Source organism: Neodiprion virginianus, chromosome 5 (genome assembly GCF_021901495.1).
Source record: "Neodiprion virginianus isolate iyNeoVirg1 chromosome 5, iyNeoVirg1.1, whole genome shotgun sequence".
Taxonomy (NCBI): Eukaryota; Metazoa; Arthropoda; class Insecta; order Hymenoptera; family Diprionidae; genus Neodiprion; species Neodiprion virginianus.
Window position 1 is genome coordinate 871,575 of NC_060881.1, and position 19,847 is coordinate 891,421.

Below are 19,847 nucleotides of genomic sequence, written 5' to 3' on the forward strand. Positions count from 1 at the left end.
GCGCGTTGATTGGCTGCGTTCGTCCATTAAACCATTATTGCAGACTTTTGGATCATGCGCGTAGCTCGGTGAATTTGAATTCTCGAATAACCGACGCTCCAACACGCTTCGCAGTGAAAAAGTAGACAAATATTTTGTTGTCGGGAAGATTTTCCGGCGTAAGGATAGTTGGGTTAATCGTAAGAGATGGAGAAAAAGTCCGTAGGTGATAGACTGTCGGCAAATCCCGTAAGAATATCACTGATCGATAAAGAGGATAGAAGAAGAACGCAATCCTTGAAATCAAGAGCAGCTGCATCCGAAGAGACACATATTCCTAGGCCGCGTTTCAGATCTTCGTCAACCGATGTTCAAGGCAGAAAGTCAAGTTTAAAACCACCAGGTACTATCTAAAAAATCATTATCACGCTGCTTAGCCGAACGATTAAGAGAATCGCGTGAGATGAATAAATCTTTCGCACCATAAAAATCCGCAACTTTCATTTTAATTCGTTTTTTTTTACCAGCGAGAATTCAGTCCTCTCAGCATGGATACGGGACTCCCCAACCAAACGCTGTTACTCCAAATACGAGCCGAAGTAGTAGCGCTGTCAGAACGCTACATCCACCATCGGGCAGCACCGTGCGAGGAAGATCGCCGTCGGCAGAGAGAGCGAGCAATATAGGCCTGAAGATATCTTGCAAAGACAATCGACCATTGACAGACAGGGCTTTCCAAGCCGAAATGCTTGGCAAAATTGACTCCTATTTTCGGTCGATCGAGCAAACGTCTCTGCTAAACAATAACGGGAGTCTGAAACCGGTAACGCTCAAGATCTTTGTTCAGGTAACAGATTTGCTAGCCAAACTGTTGGACGTCAAGCATGCGTTAACGATCGCAAACTACGTTGAGGAGCTGCCAAAGATTGCCAAGAAGCTTCATTATCCGGGGCAGATAACCAAATCTTGGCTAAAAACTGCAAATGCTATGCATTCCTGGCCTCAGGTTTTAGGATGGGTCTCTTGGCTGGTTGAATGCTGCGTAGTCAAGGATCTGGCCGCAGATCATTTTCAGTTGGATAATTTGCCATTTTTAGAAGCAGACACTGGGGCGAAATTCAACAAAATGAAGTTCCAATTTCTGTTGAACGCTTACAAAGCTTGGAACGAGGAGAAGCCGAACGAAGAGGCAGCTCTGACCGAAGAGTTTTTACAAAAGGTTGCAAACTCGCAGGGTGTTACAGAAACTGATATAGAAAATGCTGTTGCAGAGAGCAAAAGCGAGGCAACGAAGCTGGAAGATGCGAAAGCGACTGGCCAAGCGCTCGATGAAGAATTAAGGCAGCTTGAGGAAGAATTGAGAGCCTTGAGGAACGAAGAGGCTATGCAGGACACTCGCATCAGGGAGCAACAAAGTGCTGAGAAAAAGTATTTAACGGAAGCTGAGCAGTTGCGAGAGGAAAGTAAAATCCTATGCAAAACATTACAGCAGCAAAAATTGAGGCAAGAAGAGCTCAGGGAACAAATTAACTCGCAACCAATGTCAGCTGTCCAGAGAGACGACATTGTCGAACGTTGTCTCATTATGCGAAACCAAATGCTTGAATTTGATAAGCACTTGAATGATCTGGAGAAAGAGATTTACACGCTGGATATCAAACTAGCTTCGAGTAGAAATATTTTGACCAAGGCCGTTTTCAGTTATAACAAAGACATTTACCTACAACTAATTAAGGAATCAAACCTTGATTTGGATGACTTTGCGATGCCAGTTACCGGTATACTGAATCCGAAAATCATGGACGAACTGAACAGAAAAGTAACTTTGATGTCTTCTTTACACGAAAATATAAAAGAGCGTCTCAAAAAAACAGAATCTATAATAGAAAGAGATGAAAAAATATTGGATAGCCTTATAGAGGAGAAAGCGGCGCTTGATGAGAAAAAGCAGAATCGCCTTGCCAAAGTAAACGAATGTAAGAGATCTGTAAAGGCAATAAAAGCTGCAGCCAAGGCGGAAGAAATCAAATTGAAAGAGTCGATAGAAAATCTCAACCATAATATCAAAGAAATATTGAACAAAATGCCCAATGCTGAACTGGAAGAAAGGGAATTGGAAGAAGCCAGAGAAAAATTAGAAGCCCTTAGTCGGAGAAAGGCCTATTTGGAAGAATCGGCTCATTTATTCTTTGAGCAGTTTTATGAGACGCTCGCCAATCACAGAACCAAATTGGCAGCTCTTTTCACAGAAGGTTCGGATCTCCAAAATTCCGAGGATCACTCTCCAGAATAAATTCAACCTGATACAAAAAGTATTGTTATTAAAATAAGTAACGATCACTCGTTGTGTGTGTGAATATTTATCGCAATATATCTTGTAATATAATTTTGTTTAGTCAAAGTATCGCTTATGCGTCACATTATTTACTGAATGTTAAAGAATATGCAATTCCAGTATGACTGATAAATTTCGTACTTCAATAAGCAAGAAGTTATTTTAAGTTTAATCTTTAATTTTCTTCGTCCCAATTTATGTACCCATCATTGCTCTTGCAGTATTGTTGAGACGTAAAAAAAAAAACATTGCGGGTAAAGGTGATATTTTGAACACATTGTAAGGTATTTAAGAAGATTAAAAGAGCGACGAAATTATTTTTAAGCGTCTATCTTTCTGAATTTATTTAAATTTTCTAAGAAAATCCAAGTACATGTACATATTTTTGGTAGATCAGTTTTGATTAAAGATCAACCGTTGGATGATTTGTCAATAAAATGAAACAGCATTAAGTCAACGTTATTAAATTAATAATTTTCCGACAACAACCAAGTCGCATTGAATAATATACCGTTCACTTAACAATTATAACAATATGTAAGTTTGACTAACAAAAATATAACTTTTATTATCACTGATAGTAAACGTTCATTTATATAATTAAAATACTTTGCAATCACGTATGGACATAGGAATATATAGAGCTACTTTTGTACCTTATCGCTAAAGTTAGAATACAGTCAATATGTACGAGGTACGTAATTAACTTCTCATACGTCACGGTATAGAATATGTAATAGCAAATACGGCACAGTTCTGGATACGTTCAGATTTTTGAAACAGAATCTCGGTAACAAGTTGATTTTGAAGAAAATTTTTCATCTTGCAACCAAGACTTTGCATCGATAATTTTTGGAACGATTTTCTTCATTGTTCTCAAATTCTCTCACATGTATATGCAAATAGCTAACTGCAGGTATCTGGACTATTGATTCTTTATCTCAATATAATGACGCGCAATAACAACGAATACTATATCTTCCGAGGATAGAGTTATATGCAACACACTTGGGAGAACAACTAAATATTGATACATTTATAGTACAGCTGTGCTTTCGCGTTTTTTTCTTTTTCTTTTTTTTTCTTTTTTTTTCTTTTTCTTATCCAAGAGGATCGAATATAACTTGCTTTACGTGACGAAACATCATTCAGTCATTATGCCAACATTTTTTTATGTAACAGCTGTTGATTATTTTTTTTGCATTCACCACAAGGTCCCACGTAAATAATTTATCTTTGTTCTACGAAACAGTGATGAATTTGCTCGATAGTGATATTACGATTAATTTCTATGTAATATGTTGGCTTATGATTGACCAGTCGAAGGGGTGACTGCTTTTTCGACAAAACCATGCTACGAATTTAAAAACAAAATCTTACCTAGGTATTTAACATTTGATAATGATCAAACCGTTATAAATTATCTCTACAATATAACGTCATCGGTAGGATCGATTTACTTTAGTAACAACAGGGAGATTCAGGTAACAGTTTCAACAAGTTTTCACAACTTACACACTACAATGCATCGATGCCGTGTCGTTATAAATTTCTTTTACATTATATATGTATGTATGTATGTATGTATGCATGTATGTGTGTATGCATGCATGTATGCATGTATGTATAGTCAAGCTGTCAAGGATATCCGAAGTTTGACGATCTTGATGATCAAAATTCTACAATTTGTAACGTTGCATCGTTCGTTAGATAATAATTGAAAAATGACTAGCATATCAACTTGCAAACTAATACGCAAATTGAATAATCATCTACCACGATTTTAAAATTATTACCGATTCATTTCATTATCATTTATACATGTCTAATCAACACCAAAAACAAACTCAAAAAGTTCCTACGGTAGGTATAAGCGTATCTAAATGGACACCGTTCCAGATTATGTGGCAGCAAGTTGAACGTGTAAGAGCCCTAAGAGACTCTGCGACAACCTCGAATGACAACAGATGATAATCCCTAGTCTATTAGTTGGGAGACGCGATAAAAAAAAAAAAATAATATTTATAAAATTTCTATGCTAAACCTTCTTTAGTAGCATAAAAAAATAAGTACGTACGTCAGAGACGTAAAAAGAAAATATATATATGTGTATATATTTGCTGTTATCCGCAGCAAGTATTTTTTGTACGATAGCCGAGTAACGAGAACTGTTTTGTTCTCTGTTCAGCTGTACGTATATTACTTTTCAATTTGACTCTGCTGTCTCGACTCGAAAAACGAGCGACAGCGTGCGAATCGTCAGAGCTTGTCCTGGGTCATCGTTCTTTTCAGTTGCGGCACTTGCGAAGCTGGCGGTGGTCCGACGCTTGTGCTTCTTTCCAAGACGCACACATCACCCATCAACGGATGCGACACTGCACGTTTTGCTGATCTGAAAGAGCTACGAATTTAATATTTAATATCGATCGATCGTTACTCCACAGAAAAACAGACAGTCAAATGTTTAATGTGAGAAGCCGTTTTTTTTTTTCTCTCAGACTCTGTGGTCTGGTTCGTTAACTGTGCTTCAAAAGTCAAGTCTCCGTGAAAGAAGAATGATAATTGTTATTGGGTTTCTTCGGCATGCGACCTGTGGAGTAACGCTTAGTTATATTCAAGCTTTCTCGCACACAGGATCGAGTTAAGATACGGACATTTATCAGTCATTACTCCGGTAACTTGACTCAATGCTGCGTACGTACGTGTTGCGTATAAAGCCTAGACCGAAGAGATCGCACTAATTAGCTTGAGCCTGCATTGAAGCTCTGTCTATTAACTTTTTTTCATATTAACGTAACGACTAATTAGTGCACTATTGGTAATTGTGCGACATATGCAAACAAACAGCGGTGCCCCTTCTATGGATACATTCACATTAAAGTTAAATTTTTATCCAGTTATGGTTTTTACTTCTCACCGTATCATTCATTTCGGTACACATATATGTATGTATGGGGTGTATAATAAAATACATATAGTATAACAAAATGCGTGTCTGTAAATCGTCAAGAGATATTTGACCGTAATTAAGGAATAGTAAGAATCCCTAGACATGAATCGCGCTCTGCTTAGCAAACGAAGAATGGAAAATTTTGTATAATGGGGGAAAAAATACGAACAATCATTACCGGAGTAATGAAATGAATACAGTTACGCACTCTGAGAAGACTATATTTAGGACATGCAGAGTTTATCGCTTTATGTCAAGAAATGAAAGTTTTAACATGTAGCACAAAAATCTCGTCTTCCTGCATGTTGCCATAATTGTTGGATCAGATATTTGATCTTGTTTGAACAACAGTCACCCTAGTGGCTAGAGAATTTAGGCTTTACGAAACAAAGAGTGGTGTGAATAATGCGATAGCGTGAAATAAATCACAAGGCAAAACAAAGTGTTATAAATAATATTGCTGTACAGCTATGAAGCGTTTAAAATCAAGCATATTTTTAATTCATTTTTTTCTTTAATTCGAGTCGATATCAGGAAATATTTATTTACAAATGCTTTTATCCAAATCAGATATGACCGAAAGCTGTTAAGAACAGTTGCAGATAAAAGTTTTGCTGGTCGGGTTGTAATTTTGCAGGCGTGGATTTCAGCGCTGTGATCATTCATTGTCAATTGGTGAAAGATCGTCGAATATAATTCATCGGAAATGGAGAAACGCAAAGGAATAGTTATACGTTGTATGTCCGCGAATTGTGGTGTGCCAAAATTTTTATTTTTATTCCTTTAAGTTATTATTTTACAATCATCGTGCATGAATTAAATGCCACAATGCATTTTTTATAGTTTAATGGTCTTTGATTTAAATTTTTGGTTATTTTAATCTTTTCTTTGAACTGTTATACAGTGTTTATTTGTACGAGCAGATGTTATCTAGACATTGAACACTCATCTAAAAAGTTTTTCAACACGGACAGATCCTGTTTTACCTTCGTGGATAAAGTGAGACCAGTTCATTTCGGGAGTAAGCAATAAAGAGTTTATCCTTGAGATATATAATCGGTAGATTAACCACAAATCCTGGACATAAATATGGCTGATAGTAAAACGGTAAATCAGATTATAGGGTAGAGGCAGCTGTTGGTGGGAGCAAATAGTAGCTACGCTGCGCACGACATATCTTCATAACAGGTACCTGCAATCAATATCCTTTTAAGCAACTCGTTACACTAAAGTGCATTCGGCTGCTACTGTGTAAGCAAAATGCGGTGACAGCATATTCCTAGCAGAAAGACCCTCGCTGCTCGACTGATTTTCATTTATATTAATCACGATTGCTTGCACGACTCGTTGCTTTTTTACAACGAGAAAACTTGTAGTAATTTCTGTATCCCGTTGTCTGAAGCAGCCTTTCCCAACCTGGGATTCGCGGTTGAGAAGACGGGTTGGAAACGGCTGCTCTAAAAGTTACACAGTACGTAACTAAAATACCTCCGATCGTCCAAGCTGAGAATTTGATATACCGATAGAAAGACAATTTTAGTCGGTTATTTTTCATTTAGGTTGATCTTTCTGCGCGAGTAGGATTTGCAAGGATTTCGAAGCAAGATAGGAAGAGAAACAGAGAAAATAGTTACCAATGTGAATAAGTTAATTGCAGATAGATAATAGGCTTGTGTTAGATGTGACTAAGGTAGACTTTCCGCTTTAAGTACACGCTGTTGCGTGCCGGCGAGTTGACCGCTGTGTCGTTACTGGAACAGAGCCGAGGCTCACATTCACTCACTCACGCAACGAATAGCATGCTCCAATTAAATAATAATAAAATATAGCGAGTAACCGGAATTTGGATAATAATCAGATTCCGCGGCCTATTTTTCCGAGTAACATTACGGTGACAAAGTACGTCATTTAAATCATCAGAGCTGTATGCGATAAATCCAGTCATAAATCATGACGTAATTAGATGGTTTTTATACGCTGATTCGGTGTCCGCATCAAAATTCAAGCACCTTATTACGCCATGCCCCATGATCGGCTTATCTAAAAAAAGTTTATCCAATGTGGCACATCGATTATCCCCGTTTACATTTTTCTGACAAGTTTGTTTCATTTTTCTTTAAAACACATATTGCCCAAATTGTTGGGACAAATGCACAAGACTCTGATCTGCGCGGATAAATTTCAAAGCAGATGGTCTTCGTGTACGTAAGTGATTAATCTTGTGACAGTTTGCCTCCAACTGATATAATAGAATCATTCGAATTATAATAAATTTTCAAACAATTAATATCAGACAAAATTTTTTACACTAAAAATATTCTGCAACTATTAGGGGCCCGATAACTTTCTAACGATTATATTAAATATTCACAGCTAGTGGCTACACAGTTATTACTTCAATTTTCTATTCGATTAATAATTCGTGTGACACAAAGATCCTTAACGAATATACGACTCAGCTTCGAGTTTAATTTTACCTTCGACGGCGTAACGAGGCATTCTGTCCCGGTAGACCAAACTGACCCCTCGGTATTACCATTCGAGCATTGCCTTGCGCCGGTCTGGAACCTCCGACCGCGGTCAGAGCGCTTAAGTGAGCGGCATAGCCTTCGTAGAGTATGGTAGCGAATGCTTGATGTTTCTTTGAAACTTTTCCAACAATGAATATTTGATTCGGTTTCAAATTTATTGCCGTGTATACGCTTATGTCCTTGTTACTTCCGTAAGCCATGTGAATGATCACGCCGTGTTCCTGCCGGACCGAAAATACTTTGATGCGATAACAGCGGCGAAAGAATATCGTCAATGATTGTAATCGGTTGTCTCACCTGAATCAGCGTGTTTAAATACGCAGCCTTGTGTCGAAGAGGATCGGTCGACAAACCTTCGGCAAAGGATACCAAGCCGTGAGGGAAATTATGCTGCGAAAGCCAGGAAACTACCTTTTGCTGTTGCATGTCGGGTCGTCCGGTGATATAGATAATCAGGTATCCCAGTTCTTGCCAATGTCTGATTACAGAACGAAACATTCGTCGATGAATGATAACTGCTTGTTCAATTCAAAGTTTCCGAACCAATCGTGTACGTACCTTACTATATCAACGGCGCCTGCTCTGACTTTCGGATCTCTACCCGTCACGGACATGCTAGCAGTGAAAGAGCCGTCGATACTGAATACAACGCATTCCGTCTTTGGTGGTATCACAGCCATGAAAAAGTCTAATGAAGTATGATCACCGCTAAAACGATTTCAAGAGTAGATCAGTAATCAAGTTTTCGTGTGCATTTATCACTACATATATAAAAGGGACTCGTTAACGTCATTCGCTGCTGCTGCTGCTGCTTTACTTTACCGAACAACCATTTTCACAGGATATATTCCATAGCCCAGTGCTTTCTCGTCGGGAATTTTGTACGCGACTCGACCAGTTTTGTCCGTTACTTCGGTAGACAAAAAAGTCCACTCGCCCGCCGGCGCGTCTTTCATTACATGTATGTCTACTTTTTCTCCTGAAATTAAATTAGTCATTGCTGATTTGTAAGACACGCGAAAAAATTCGTCAATCATTCGTTTCACCGGGATTGGCTAAATTTTAAATTCTTCACCTGTTAAAGCTATCATATCTAAGAAGCCGTACATAAACCTCGCTATTAGTACTTGAGGAGCACCTTCTCTCACTATAACATCATTTGCTCTATGATTGGCAGCAGCATTCTGAAAATTACACGAAGCTTGTTTTAAAAAAAAAATTAAAATTCGTCTATAACCGAGGTATAGAACTCCGCAATAAGCTGAAAATTTGAACCTTAAGTTTAACGGACGTTCGTTTTTTATTCCATTTCTCTCTGGGCTGCCCTGGACGGAAGCATGTGAGTTCTTTTTCTTCGTTGCCTAGCATCGGTAAATCGAACCTCCCCAACTGTCTTAATATAAAAGCGATTACGTCCGAAGATTCCCAATAACTGGCGTGAAATAGGTGAGGTAACACGTTTGTAGGAAAGTTGGCCAAACCTTCGGGACAGTACAGAGCATAGTCGATTCTCTTATTCCCCCACCACTTCTGCGTCACTGAAATATTTCACGATATTACAAAGCTCTGATCGACGATTAAGATTCTCTCTGAACAAACACGCTAGACACTTACGGGCTGTTATCGCTTGCAACGGGATGTTATCCACGACTCCGGACATCGTACTCTGCAGAGATATCTCGGACATTCTTCGCATATGAGGCATAGGGGTGTTTGGCACGTTCAAACCATCGACAAACAATTGCGGATTGGTCTGCACAGCCTCCACTAAAATCGAATGTAAATCTAGCAATCGATCGGGGATTTAAATACCTTCGCAAATACTTACGCAGATGATACGGTTGCCCGTTTCCAAGCGGGTACTTCTGATATCGAGCAACGTTAACTGGAGGGAGAAGTGAAAACCTTGCAGAAATCAAAGGTTCTAAACGAGCGGCGACTGGGTCGGTCGGATGAAATAAGTTGTAAACCTGATTTACCAGTGGCCTAGGAATGTTACTATTTTTGTCTCCGGTAGATGATATCTTTCTATACGCTAGGACGAGAGACAAGGGACTTCCAAACATAAAGAATTCACCGACCTCAAAGTCTAATTTGCAGTGGTTGAAATTATCGCTGAAATAAGAAAAACGAAAAATAGCATCGCAAAGCACGGTACGGTTCGACGTCGACATTAAAAAGGTATCTATCTTTGTTTTACCTTGTCGAGGAAGACCTTCTTCTCGGAGAGGGAGCCGACAAATGTTTACCATCCTCGTTTCCGTCGTTATCTTCGCCTACTTGATTGTCATTTTCTAAAATGCTATTCTCACTGTCGTGCCTAGACTGATATTGCAAAGATCGGCAGAGGGTGTCGTATCCTAATATCGAACCAACCGAATCGGCGACGAAGCATATTTGCCCGTTGAATCCACGTCCCTCTTCGCTCTTGATAAATTCTTGATATACTTGATTCGAGCCACTCACAACTCTTGACACCGAATCCTGATAATCCGGACTACAAGTTGCGAGCAATGGAATAGATCCGATAGGAATTGTGTCGTGCGTCACCTGCGGAGCGTCGGTGCAAGACGGAGAAACGTCAAAACTGTAAGGGCTCAAGCTGAAAGATAAATTTCACATCGACGTTACGTTCTTTTGTAAAAATGCATCGTCAGTTATTACAAGCAACATTTTCAAATCGACAAATACCTCGACAAAATACAGAGAACTTCTGTGCATATGGAGGGACAGGAAACAAACTTAATCGCAATGTGTCCAACCATACTGGGATAATGTTGCCTCATGACGGATTCAAAGGCCCCTCTAAAGGTAGTGATGTCCGACTTTTTCGCCGTCAAGTCGACATTGGCATCTGAAGTCAAGGGTATAAATTCATTTTACACGTATTTCTGTCTGTTTGGAACAAAGCAGGTTTGTAATAATCACCTAGAACACTTCCGGCATGTAAGACAATGAGCAGAACGGTAGTTCTGCACGGCTGATTCGTTGGAGAATGTTGGGGCGAGGCTGGGCAGGACACGTCGATGCTAGCCGAAGACCTAATGTACAACCGCTTATTGCTCCTTTCGCTTGCCACGCGTTGCAAGTACGAATGTGAAAATATTGTGTCTTCTGCAAGGATAAACGAAGTTGGGTCTAGACGCAGAGATAGCTGGATAAGTGTAACAATTGTGACGATAATCTTTTAGCTGTAAATTACCTTGCTTATTGCTTGTCACGGCAGTCGGAGAAACCGTGTCGTCCTCTTCAGCTAGAAGATCCAAAGAACTCCATTTAGCTAATGACGAATTATCTCCAAAGTCCTCTGTGTAATCAGAAATGTAAATTTTTTTTTCTACTTTCATAGTCTTTCTACTTACAATGTACCAGTTTTTGTATTACTATTACTATTACTATTATTATTATTAATATTATTACTATTATTGCTATTATTATGTAACATAATCCTAACTCTATTTGCTAGTTCTAGTTATCTACTAAAAATATTGTCAATCTAGATATTCGTTTCTAGAAAATGTCTAATGATAATTCAACTTTCTGAATAAAGAATGAATGGATATCAACAATTACTAACGAAAGTGCTCTTTAACAGTGTACAAGTTTCTGATTTTGAAAATTGTTGTACTCAGTTGTTCATACTATCGACAATTTCAACTATCTCGATCAAAAGATAGTTTATGTTATTATAACATCGGTACAGAAAAGCTATGAATCCAAGTGTATTGCGTGTGTGTGTTTTTAGCCATGCGGGCGCATGCGGCTGCGAAGTTTATTTATTTATTTTTTTTTTGTCTCATGCTCTGCATTTAAGTTTGACATTGAAATTTTACAGAAAATATCAATCCGATAATGCTTGGTCGGTTGTTTATTAATTTATTTTTTATTTTGTACGTAAAATTTCTTTACCATACAAATGTTAATCCAAGATTGGAAAGAAGCCTTTCGATTCGATTTGATAATCATCTTTATAATTTATTAATGTATACGAAGTTGCATCGTAGTCTTTGAGATTTGTATGATTATACTATATTTTATTACCTACATCGCCTACCTTTGTGGATAGTAGGTATTATGAACCCAGCTGTGGTATCGGAGTGCGACAGAGAACAAAGAGAGAGTACACATAAAAAGACAGAAACTGAATAATCAAATCCGTCAATGCTAACTCGTGCTACATTATATGCCGCATTGATTATGTAAATAAGCAAACTTGGCATCATTTTTTTCAACAAATATTCGTCCCTCTATCCGTGACATCGCCTCGGGCAAGGATTCAAACGACTTCGTCTTTCTCGAACTCGCAAAGAAAACGAATAAGGATAATAGTCGTTGCAACGTAAATTAAACAATCTCGATCGATTGAAAAAATGATGCAAGTTTGAACATAATTGTGTTGTCTAGCTATCATCCAATTATTTTACTATCGATGCTCGACCAAATTCTTACTCCTATTCTATAATATGAAATGGGTATAATCATTGCCATGCGTTTCGGAATGCGCACATAGTGAACCGTAAATTACCTTGACAATCAAAGAATTCATCTTCGCTACCGGATTCCGACTCTCTGACGATACTCTCCATGCGCCAATTCGCTACTTGTATGTCAAAACTTTTAGCTGAACTCGGCGAATGAAGCGACGGGTTACTCCTCTTCCATGTCTTTTTGACGTCGCTCCTTTCGTCGATGAGTCTGCCAAGTGAAAACAGAGAGAGAGAGAGAAAACAAAAACGTAACAAAGATCCTAATCGGATATCGAAAACATATTTCTGATTTATTCTTCTTTATATTACCGGGGAGCAGATGATTCCGTCGGCGAGTCCTCGGGGCTTAATTCACCTTCCGAACTCATGGCTGTATTGATAACTGGAATGTCTGATTGCTTTCTGAGGTAAGCCGGACTCTGGGGGTCCTCGTTTTTCTCTATGCTTCCCAAGGTAGCGGCAAGAGTCTTGGCGACATCTTTGTCTTGAGACGAGGATACGTTGCCCGTTCCATCCAGCTGATCGTCGTCCGCCGCATCTTCTCCCGACTCGCCAGCCCCCATTGTACGCTGTAGCGCCAGTTGCGTCTGCCTCTCAATTTCTCTTATGTCCTCCATGGTTAAACCGTACCATTCGTCCTGCCAAGCCCACGCTTGACGATGAGCGCGAACCATTGTTTTTCGAAGCGCTGTTGCAAACATGATACAACGTAAACTTCTCTTCTTATTCCTTAAACTTATCGCATCCGATACAATTAATCCAAGCAAAAATGGTTATCAAGACCCACCGTGATCGTGGATGAATTTTTCCAACTTAGTTTGCATTCCCCAATAACGAAATTCCACTCTGCATATTTTGTAGGCGCACATCAGCGATTTGCCGGAAGGTGTTGGCTGCGACTTTCCCTAGAAAATAACCATTCGTGTACTTAGAGTCGACTCTTTGGGCACAGATCAGACTCGCTTGAGATCCTTACCTTCACATCCGCCCAGTATTCTTCCAGCCATGAATCTGTAAGCGGTCCGCGACCCGTCTTTTCCGACACGTACAACTTTGGGTCCTCTTCTTTCACATATTCGCCGTACAACTGATCCTTGACCAAGTCGATGACGTCTAAAATAATCGCACAGCAAATCACTTTATTAAGCATACAAATTTGATGGTCAAGACACGGATACAACGTCGTCCTACGAAATTCGACTCACCCACGATTCTGTTTCTCAAATCGCTGCCGGAGAGTTTGAAAACATTCTCCTGATATCCGTTGTCCGAATAATAGTAGGTCTCTATCTCTATAGAGAATTTCTCAACGAACGGACAAGTGTAGCGTGTCTTTGTGTAAGGATAAGCGTTCCAAGCTTCTTCTTCCGTCGTGAGAACCGATTTTGGTAAAAGACTTTTGAACCAAGCTGGCAAATGGCTACCGACATGGTATATTTTTCGAGTATATTGTCCGTTGCCACCTGGACCGTTGGTATAAGGTTCGTTGACAAGAATCTCAACGCCGCTGCCCACGCCTTTACTTTCTTCGCGTGATTTTTTCTAAAAGACAATAAATATGTGAAAATGAATTACACGTGCATGTAAAAAACCTTCGCAAAGGTTTATCCGCTCACCGCTATCATGTAAAGTTGAGCTATGCGATATTCCTCCACCGTCAAAGGCAGAGGTATCCGATATTCTTTTATCAACATTTTGATCAAGATGATGTTCGATCATCCGTGCATTTCTGTGAAACAAGCAGAGATTAAACAACTCAATTATACTTATAGCGCAATTAGTTTCATCGCCAGTTACACACCGCGATACACATTGTCCGTAACATTTGGAGCTTTTGTATTACCAAAGACACATAGTGCACGCAACACGTTATGTGTTTTATATAAAAATACGAGCCAGACGTCGAGGGTGCCGAACGACCTTTTGGCTTCTGGAGACTGGGACGTGTGTGTCTATATTTCTGTGTACAGGTATGCGTGTAGATGTACTCGAGCTTCTTTATGCCTCCTGTGAATCACACCAAGTGCCTTGGGGAGTACGCTCAGTCTTTCATGCAATTTAAATTCCCTGTATGTACGTTCGCTAATATTTCTGCCCTAAATATCGGTCTGAAAATATAATTTACCCAACGTTGACTTGCTCACGTGTAATGTTAAATTATTGAAAGACAGATATGAAAAAAATACACACCGTCAGACAAAATTCGCCCGTGGAACCTGATACGGAAGAATGTCAATGAAAGATTCCATTAACGATGAAACCGTAAAATTAATTTAAAAGTATCGTAAACTCAATCGCTCAGTTTTCACCTTCTGTTATTATCCTTTGGATTTTTACGTTAATTTTTTTTATACATTTATTAGAGGCTAGCCTGTTTTTGCTTTTGTATTTCATATGTGAAAGTATTTTGAGACCGTAAAATAAATAAATAAAAGGGAGAAAAATAACATTAGACATTTAAAAATCCGAAAATCGCTGGCTCTTTTCTATACTTGTAGGTATAATTGAAAATGATTCCTAAATCCGTGAATCACTTGTACAATTTTTCCACAAGATAAGAAAATTGGAACGAAGCTTCCGAGGTATAAGCCGTATATAACATAAGTTGAACCGTTTTTTTTCATCATTTTTAAACCTTCTAATTTAAAAAACCGAGCAGATCCGTTGATCGATCTTTTTACACGGACACATCGCTATTCGCTTCTGTACTATACGTCTGTTCGCGAATGAGGGCAGGCGATGAAAAAAGATTTAGACAAATCGTCGATCACCGGCAGTTCGTATAAAATAAAATAAACAGCCGCGACTGCATATTTTCGCAGGATGATGAGGTGTTGTAAAAAACGTATATGTATTTATACTGCGAGTAACGGAGAAGATCAGCTGTGAATTGTACACGAAGAGAGATATACGTACTGAGGGAATTTCGGCAAGGATATGAATATAAATTATAACCCGTTGCTAATTCTCAGCTCCTGAGAAACAACGTACAATAACAATTATTTAGTTCCACATGCATACATTATAGGTGCGTATACGGTAAATATGCATCTCAATATCTAGCCTGCTGCTGCTGCTGTCCGACATACACATATTATTACACCAAAGAGCTGGTGCATTTCATAATTGAGTTATCATCATCAACGAAGCAAGCTAATGTACTGCGATTGAATTATCAACTCACGGTGTAGTATATATATATATATACACACACTATGTACGCAAATTATTACATCTATTTATACATACATGCGTACGTACATAGGTGTACATATGGGGCATTCCACGCCAACTCAGTAGACGGTTGACCACGGCGTTTTTCAATTTCACCGAGGATTTTTCATACGTTAGTACGGCCTTTTAAAAGCCTACGAGAAGGTTTTCAAATTTTTTCAACCACTCGTCTTTACCCAATGATTTTTTAAACCTATCTCAAAAAAACCCAAACTGATTTTTATGAAACAAGAAAAAAAAAAAAGCATCCGGTCTCCGAAATGAAATATTTTCACGCAAAATTCAGAATGGAACATCGTTTTTATCGATTTTTTTCACATCGTTATCTCTATTTCTAAATCGTTTTTTTCTATTCTCGTACATGTGAAAAATAAACTTCCAACACTTTTTGAGTTATCATTTTTCACGGGTGTTCTGAAAAAAAAAAAAATATAAAAAATGATTCAAACCATAGAAAAAAATGAGGTTCTGCTCTGAATATTGCGTGAAAATGTTTCGTTTCGGTAACCAAATGTTTTTTTTCTCCTTTCATAAAAGTCGATTTGGGTGTTTCTGAGGCAGGTTTCAAAAAATCGTAGGGTAAAGAGGAGTGATTGAAAAATATTTGTATAAATTGTTGGAAGCTTTTCAAGGGTCGTACCACGGGTCGTGCTAACGTAGAAAAAATCCTTGGTGAGATGGAAAAATATCATGATCAAACGTTCACTACGAGTTGGTGTGAAAGGCCCCCCATATATGCCTATATTAAAACTGCTGGTACAGTAATTCGGGCGTGAGATTTGAGCGAAGAAAGCCAAATGATAAACAAGCTGAGATTTACGTACTTTGCAGTTGCATGCGTGTGTGTATGTGTCCAGAGCTCTACACAAAATTTACAATCCTTCCTGCAGCCAATTGTAAACGTTTCTCTCGTCTATAATAATAGCAGAAGAGAATTCGGACAATTTTCATACAGCTTGCTGAACGGTTGTGTGCGTGTGTATGTATGATTGTGTGTAGTATACAATGGAACATTATAAACTCAGAGGGGGAAAGGAATAAATACATAAGTATGGAATACCGAAAGATAAATTGACTGCGAGTGTACAAAACGAAAGGGAAATACGCGCAGGATATAAGAGAAAGAGAGCAGAGAGGGAGAAAGAGAGAGAGAGAGAGATAGTCTGCAGGCTTTACAAAACATCTTTCAGACGTCGAAAATCGATCGGATTATCTCTGTATTGCTGGATTATACTCACTCTTATCGTATTACTCCAAATACATATATATGTGTGTGCATATATATATATATATATATATATATGTATATGTATATTCATATAAATAAGAAATCGGATCAGTGAGTTTTCATAATTCTCTCTTTCTCTCCGGAGCCCCGAGATTTTCTTGAAGAGAAAACGCAATCAACGATATTTTAAAAAGATTCAGGATCGATATGGTATTGAAATAAAAAATTCTTCGCCAACGATCTCTTAGACAAATTAATACATGTTTAAGTATAATATGAAGAGATATAATTTAATTATGATGCGGTAACGACTTCGGCCGACGTCTCACCGAAATGAAGGAAAAAGAGAGAATCGAATAAATTAAAACTAATTTCAAACTCGCTGTAAAAAAACAGAATTTTTTTTTTTCATTATATTTCACTTTCTCCCGCGATGATAAATTCTCGCGCCCAAATCGTGTGATAAATGTTCCATAGTAAAAAAAAAATAAAAATACACACACGCACACTTTCATAAATTGAAATACCAGTACCGTATATCTTTCGCACATTATTATATCATTTGATGAGTAGATTATACATTAATTATTGTAAACTGACAGAATACCGTAATATATATATTATGTGTATTCACCTTGTCGGAGAGGGGAAAGAAAAGAAAGAATGCAAAACAAAAAATAATAATAACAACGAAAACAGTATATCTTTTACACTTTAGGTGACACCAGTAAAATCACTTTCTTTTATCATTCGTCGATTAATCGCAGATTCGGCGCGTGATTAAGTCCATATTATTACACACGTATGTTGTAGATTTATAATAAGCGAACAAACCAACGATGACATTAAAACACTTTGCGTGCGCGTGTGTGTGTGAATTTCTCTATGTATAACAACAATTACTTCTTACTCGTATGAGCCAATTTTAAAAAAGTGAATAAAATTTACTATTATTCACTATCTTTTACCAGGTAATGAATTCGATTTATATCGATCGATCATATCATCATATCATCCGATCTACAGGTACACGAAAAATTAAATTCCTGATACGAATATTGAAGGGGCTGGGGATGAGGGGGGGGATAAAAAAAGAGTAGGTATAATAAGCAAGTAAAAGTTTTTGACGCGTGTAAATTATACATACACAATGATTAATAATCGTCGATACAGTTATTCAACGTAATACGTAAATAAATAATAATAAACAACTTGTAACACGTACGACACGCATGTTATTCGTCCGTATATTGTACGAGCGCAGGGTGTGTTATAAACATCGTACAATGTTTCGCGTTCATTGCAGCGATATGCTTGATAACGGTTCGAAAATTCGCGATTGGGTATATTTGAAAATAAGGTAGAAAGAACGACGCGACGCCGTCGAAGGGTTTTACGCTTCTGATTCCGGCGCCGCTTTCGGCGGGTCTCGAGGTCCGCGGGTACGACCGACGATGTACGCGTGTATCACGCCCCCGGCCCGGCCAACCTCCTCCTCCTCCTCCTCCTCATCCTCCTCATCCTCATCCTCATCCTGATCCTCATCCTCCCGATCCTCATCCTCCTCTTCCCTCCTCCATCCCTCTCCCTGTGTCTATTGATCGGCCCTCCGCGACGCGAGACACCCAGTGAAGAAGAAGAGGTGGAGGAGGAGGAGGAGAAAACTGCCGGACGTAACGTTACTAACTACTACTCTTACCGTCGTGGTCCAGGGTGTGTACTTTTTTTCGGCGACCAGGAAATCGTTACGTTTAACGGGGGTTTTTTTTTTTTTTTTTTTTTTTTTTGAGGGGTTAGAGACAAACCGAGGATTTTTTTCACGACCTTTTTGACGATCCACATCTATACGTGTATTCAAAAAATTTTGGAACGAGACTTTTTCAAATATTTAATAAATTATATGACAATATGTTTCGCACTTTACGTTAAATGGGTTTATTCGTACAAGAGACCAAAAAAAAAATTACATATAAGCGAGTATGATATTCTGTATTATTGTTGAAATCCGAGGTACTAATTATCCTGAGAAGTAAAATTTTCAAGTTCGTTAGTAAAATTTGACGTGACATTTCACGAGGTTTGAGAATTTTTAGGTTTTTTTTTCAGGTCGTTAAACCACTCCCGTGTCGGGCATGCGCCTACACATATAGAGGCATGTAGACCAAACACGTTTTGTTTGCATGCCGCGTATGCATGTATCTGATAGCTCGCAGTGTGTGTTAGGCCTGGCATTGAAAGAAGGCGCAACAACTTGGATTCTCGTTGCAAGAGGCATTGAGATGACGCTGCGATGATTTAAGGGCGGGTTTTTGGCGAGTATGAGAACGAACTGAAATTGGGTCAAAGAATCGAATTTCTACGGATTTAGTATTGCGATTTCGTAAAATCCCTGCAATATTTTTTCCATTTCTGCGTCAAATGAAAATGTTCGGAATTGCTTGTACGTATAATAAAATTACAAGAAAACGATGTGAATTTAATTATTTTTTGGGATTAAGGTTGTCGATACTACATTTTCTCGCAATTACATCGCAAAATTAGTTTCTTTGGTTAACTGAACAATTTATTTATTTATTTATTTATTTTTTTTATCTTAATTAACATCAATTCGTTGTTCGGCGAACATCAAGCTATCGCGATACATCGTTACAAGAAAATATACAGTAACGGTAACGGTAATTGAAAAGAATAGTAACAATTACTGGATTATTTGATTGAAAACGGAAAATCTAATTTTCATTATTTACCCAGAATTAGGTTTTTCGGTATTGATAAAAGATGAAAATGCGTCATATAGTCAAGGACTTTGTACAGTAATCGCGACTAAAAATTTCTCTCCGCGATTCGACGCGAAATAAGGGTTTTCATGAGAGTTCGACGAGGTAAATATGTGTTACAAGAAAACGAGGTTCTTCAAAATTCTCTACTCCTAAAGTTCCCGAGGAATCTCATTAAGTCGTACGACCTTCGACTCTCATATTCCGAGTACACGTTAGACGCTTCGTTATACATATGGGGCATTCCACGCCAACTCGACCAATGATTTTCCCTCACCATTCTTGACGTGCTTCAGAATTTTTTATACGATTCTCGGATCACAAAA

General features: G+C 38.4%; 2 protein-coding genes across 11 annotated transcripts in view; one reads left to right on the forward strand and one right to left on the reverse strand.

Annotated features, from left to right (window-relative positions):
- The first annotated feature begins 58 nt into the window (after positions 1-58).
- LOC124306425 (kinetochore protein NDC80 homolog) lies at positions 59-2,470 on the forward strand. Its single transcript, XM_046767127.1, has 2 exons — positions 59-382; positions 507-2,470. Exons 1-2 carry the CDS (start codon positions 187-189, stop codon positions 2,270-2,272), a joined length of 1,962 nt encoding a protein of 653 aa, XP_046623083.1. The 5' UTR covers positions 59-186; the 3' UTR covers positions 2,273-2,470.
- An 855-nt stretch (positions 2,471-3,325) lies between these two features.
- Positions 3,326-19,847, reverse strand: part of LOC124306421 (protein retinal degeneration B) — a 28,748-nt gene continuing 12,226 nt past the window's right edge. The window contains exons 2-23 of one of the 10 annotated variants that reach the window (XR_006908609.1): positions 13,899-14,011; positions 13,488-13,824; positions 13,259-13,395; positions 13,070-13,187; positions 12,592-12,970; positions 12,321-12,490; positions 11,850-11,879; positions 10,998-11,102; positions 10,724-10,909; positions 10,487-10,649; positions 9,996-10,397; positions 9,624-9,910; positions 9,410-9,562; positions 9,071-9,333; positions 8,871-8,979; positions 8,618-8,774; positions 8,354-8,503; positions 8,093-8,273; positions 7,742-8,016; positions 6,899-7,015; positions 6,251-6,456; positions 4,571-4,706 (exon numbers count right to left, since the gene is read on the reverse strand). Coding sequence is in view for 8 of the 10 variants with exons in the window: in XM_046767114.1 (XP_046623070.1) it covers positions 4,574-4,706; positions 7,742-8,016; positions 8,093-8,273; positions 8,354-8,503; positions 8,618-8,774; positions 8,871-8,979; positions 9,071-9,333; positions 9,410-9,562; positions 9,624-9,910; positions 9,996-10,397; positions 10,487-10,649; positions 10,724-10,909; positions 10,998-11,102; positions 11,850-11,879; positions 12,321-12,490; positions 12,592-12,970; positions 13,070-13,187; positions 13,259-13,395; positions 13,488-13,824; positions 13,899-13,976 (3,813 nt within the window). In the remaining 2 variants the exon portion in view is untranslated. Of the gene's footprint in view, positions 4,707-6,250; positions 6,457-6,898; positions 7,016-7,741; positions 8,017-8,092; positions 8,274-8,353; positions 8,504-8,617; positions 8,775-8,870; positions 8,980-9,070; positions 9,334-9,409; positions 9,563-9,623; positions 9,911-9,995; positions 10,398-10,486; positions 10,650-10,723; positions 10,910-10,997; positions 11,103-11,849; positions 11,880-12,320; positions 12,491-12,591; positions 12,971-13,069; positions 13,188-13,258; positions 13,396-13,487; positions 13,825-13,898; positions 14,012-14,083; positions 14,252-16,340; positions 16,398-17,378; positions 18,168-19,847 lie in introns of those variants that run through there. The other 9 variants (XM_046767114.1, XM_046767116.1, XM_046767115.1 and 6 more) reach the window with 9 other exon arrangements.

What these genes read in the sequence shown, in the direction of transcription:
- LOC124306425 (XM_046767127.1), top strand. Translation starts at nt 187, where the DNA reads ATGGAGAAAAAGTCCGTAGGTGATAGACTGTCGGCAAATCCCGTAAGA. An exon ending in GTCAAGTTTAAAACCACCAG is followed by an intron (nt 383 to 506) that starts GTACTATCTAAA and finishes TTTTTTTACCAG; the next exon opens with CGAGAATTCAGTCCTCTCAG.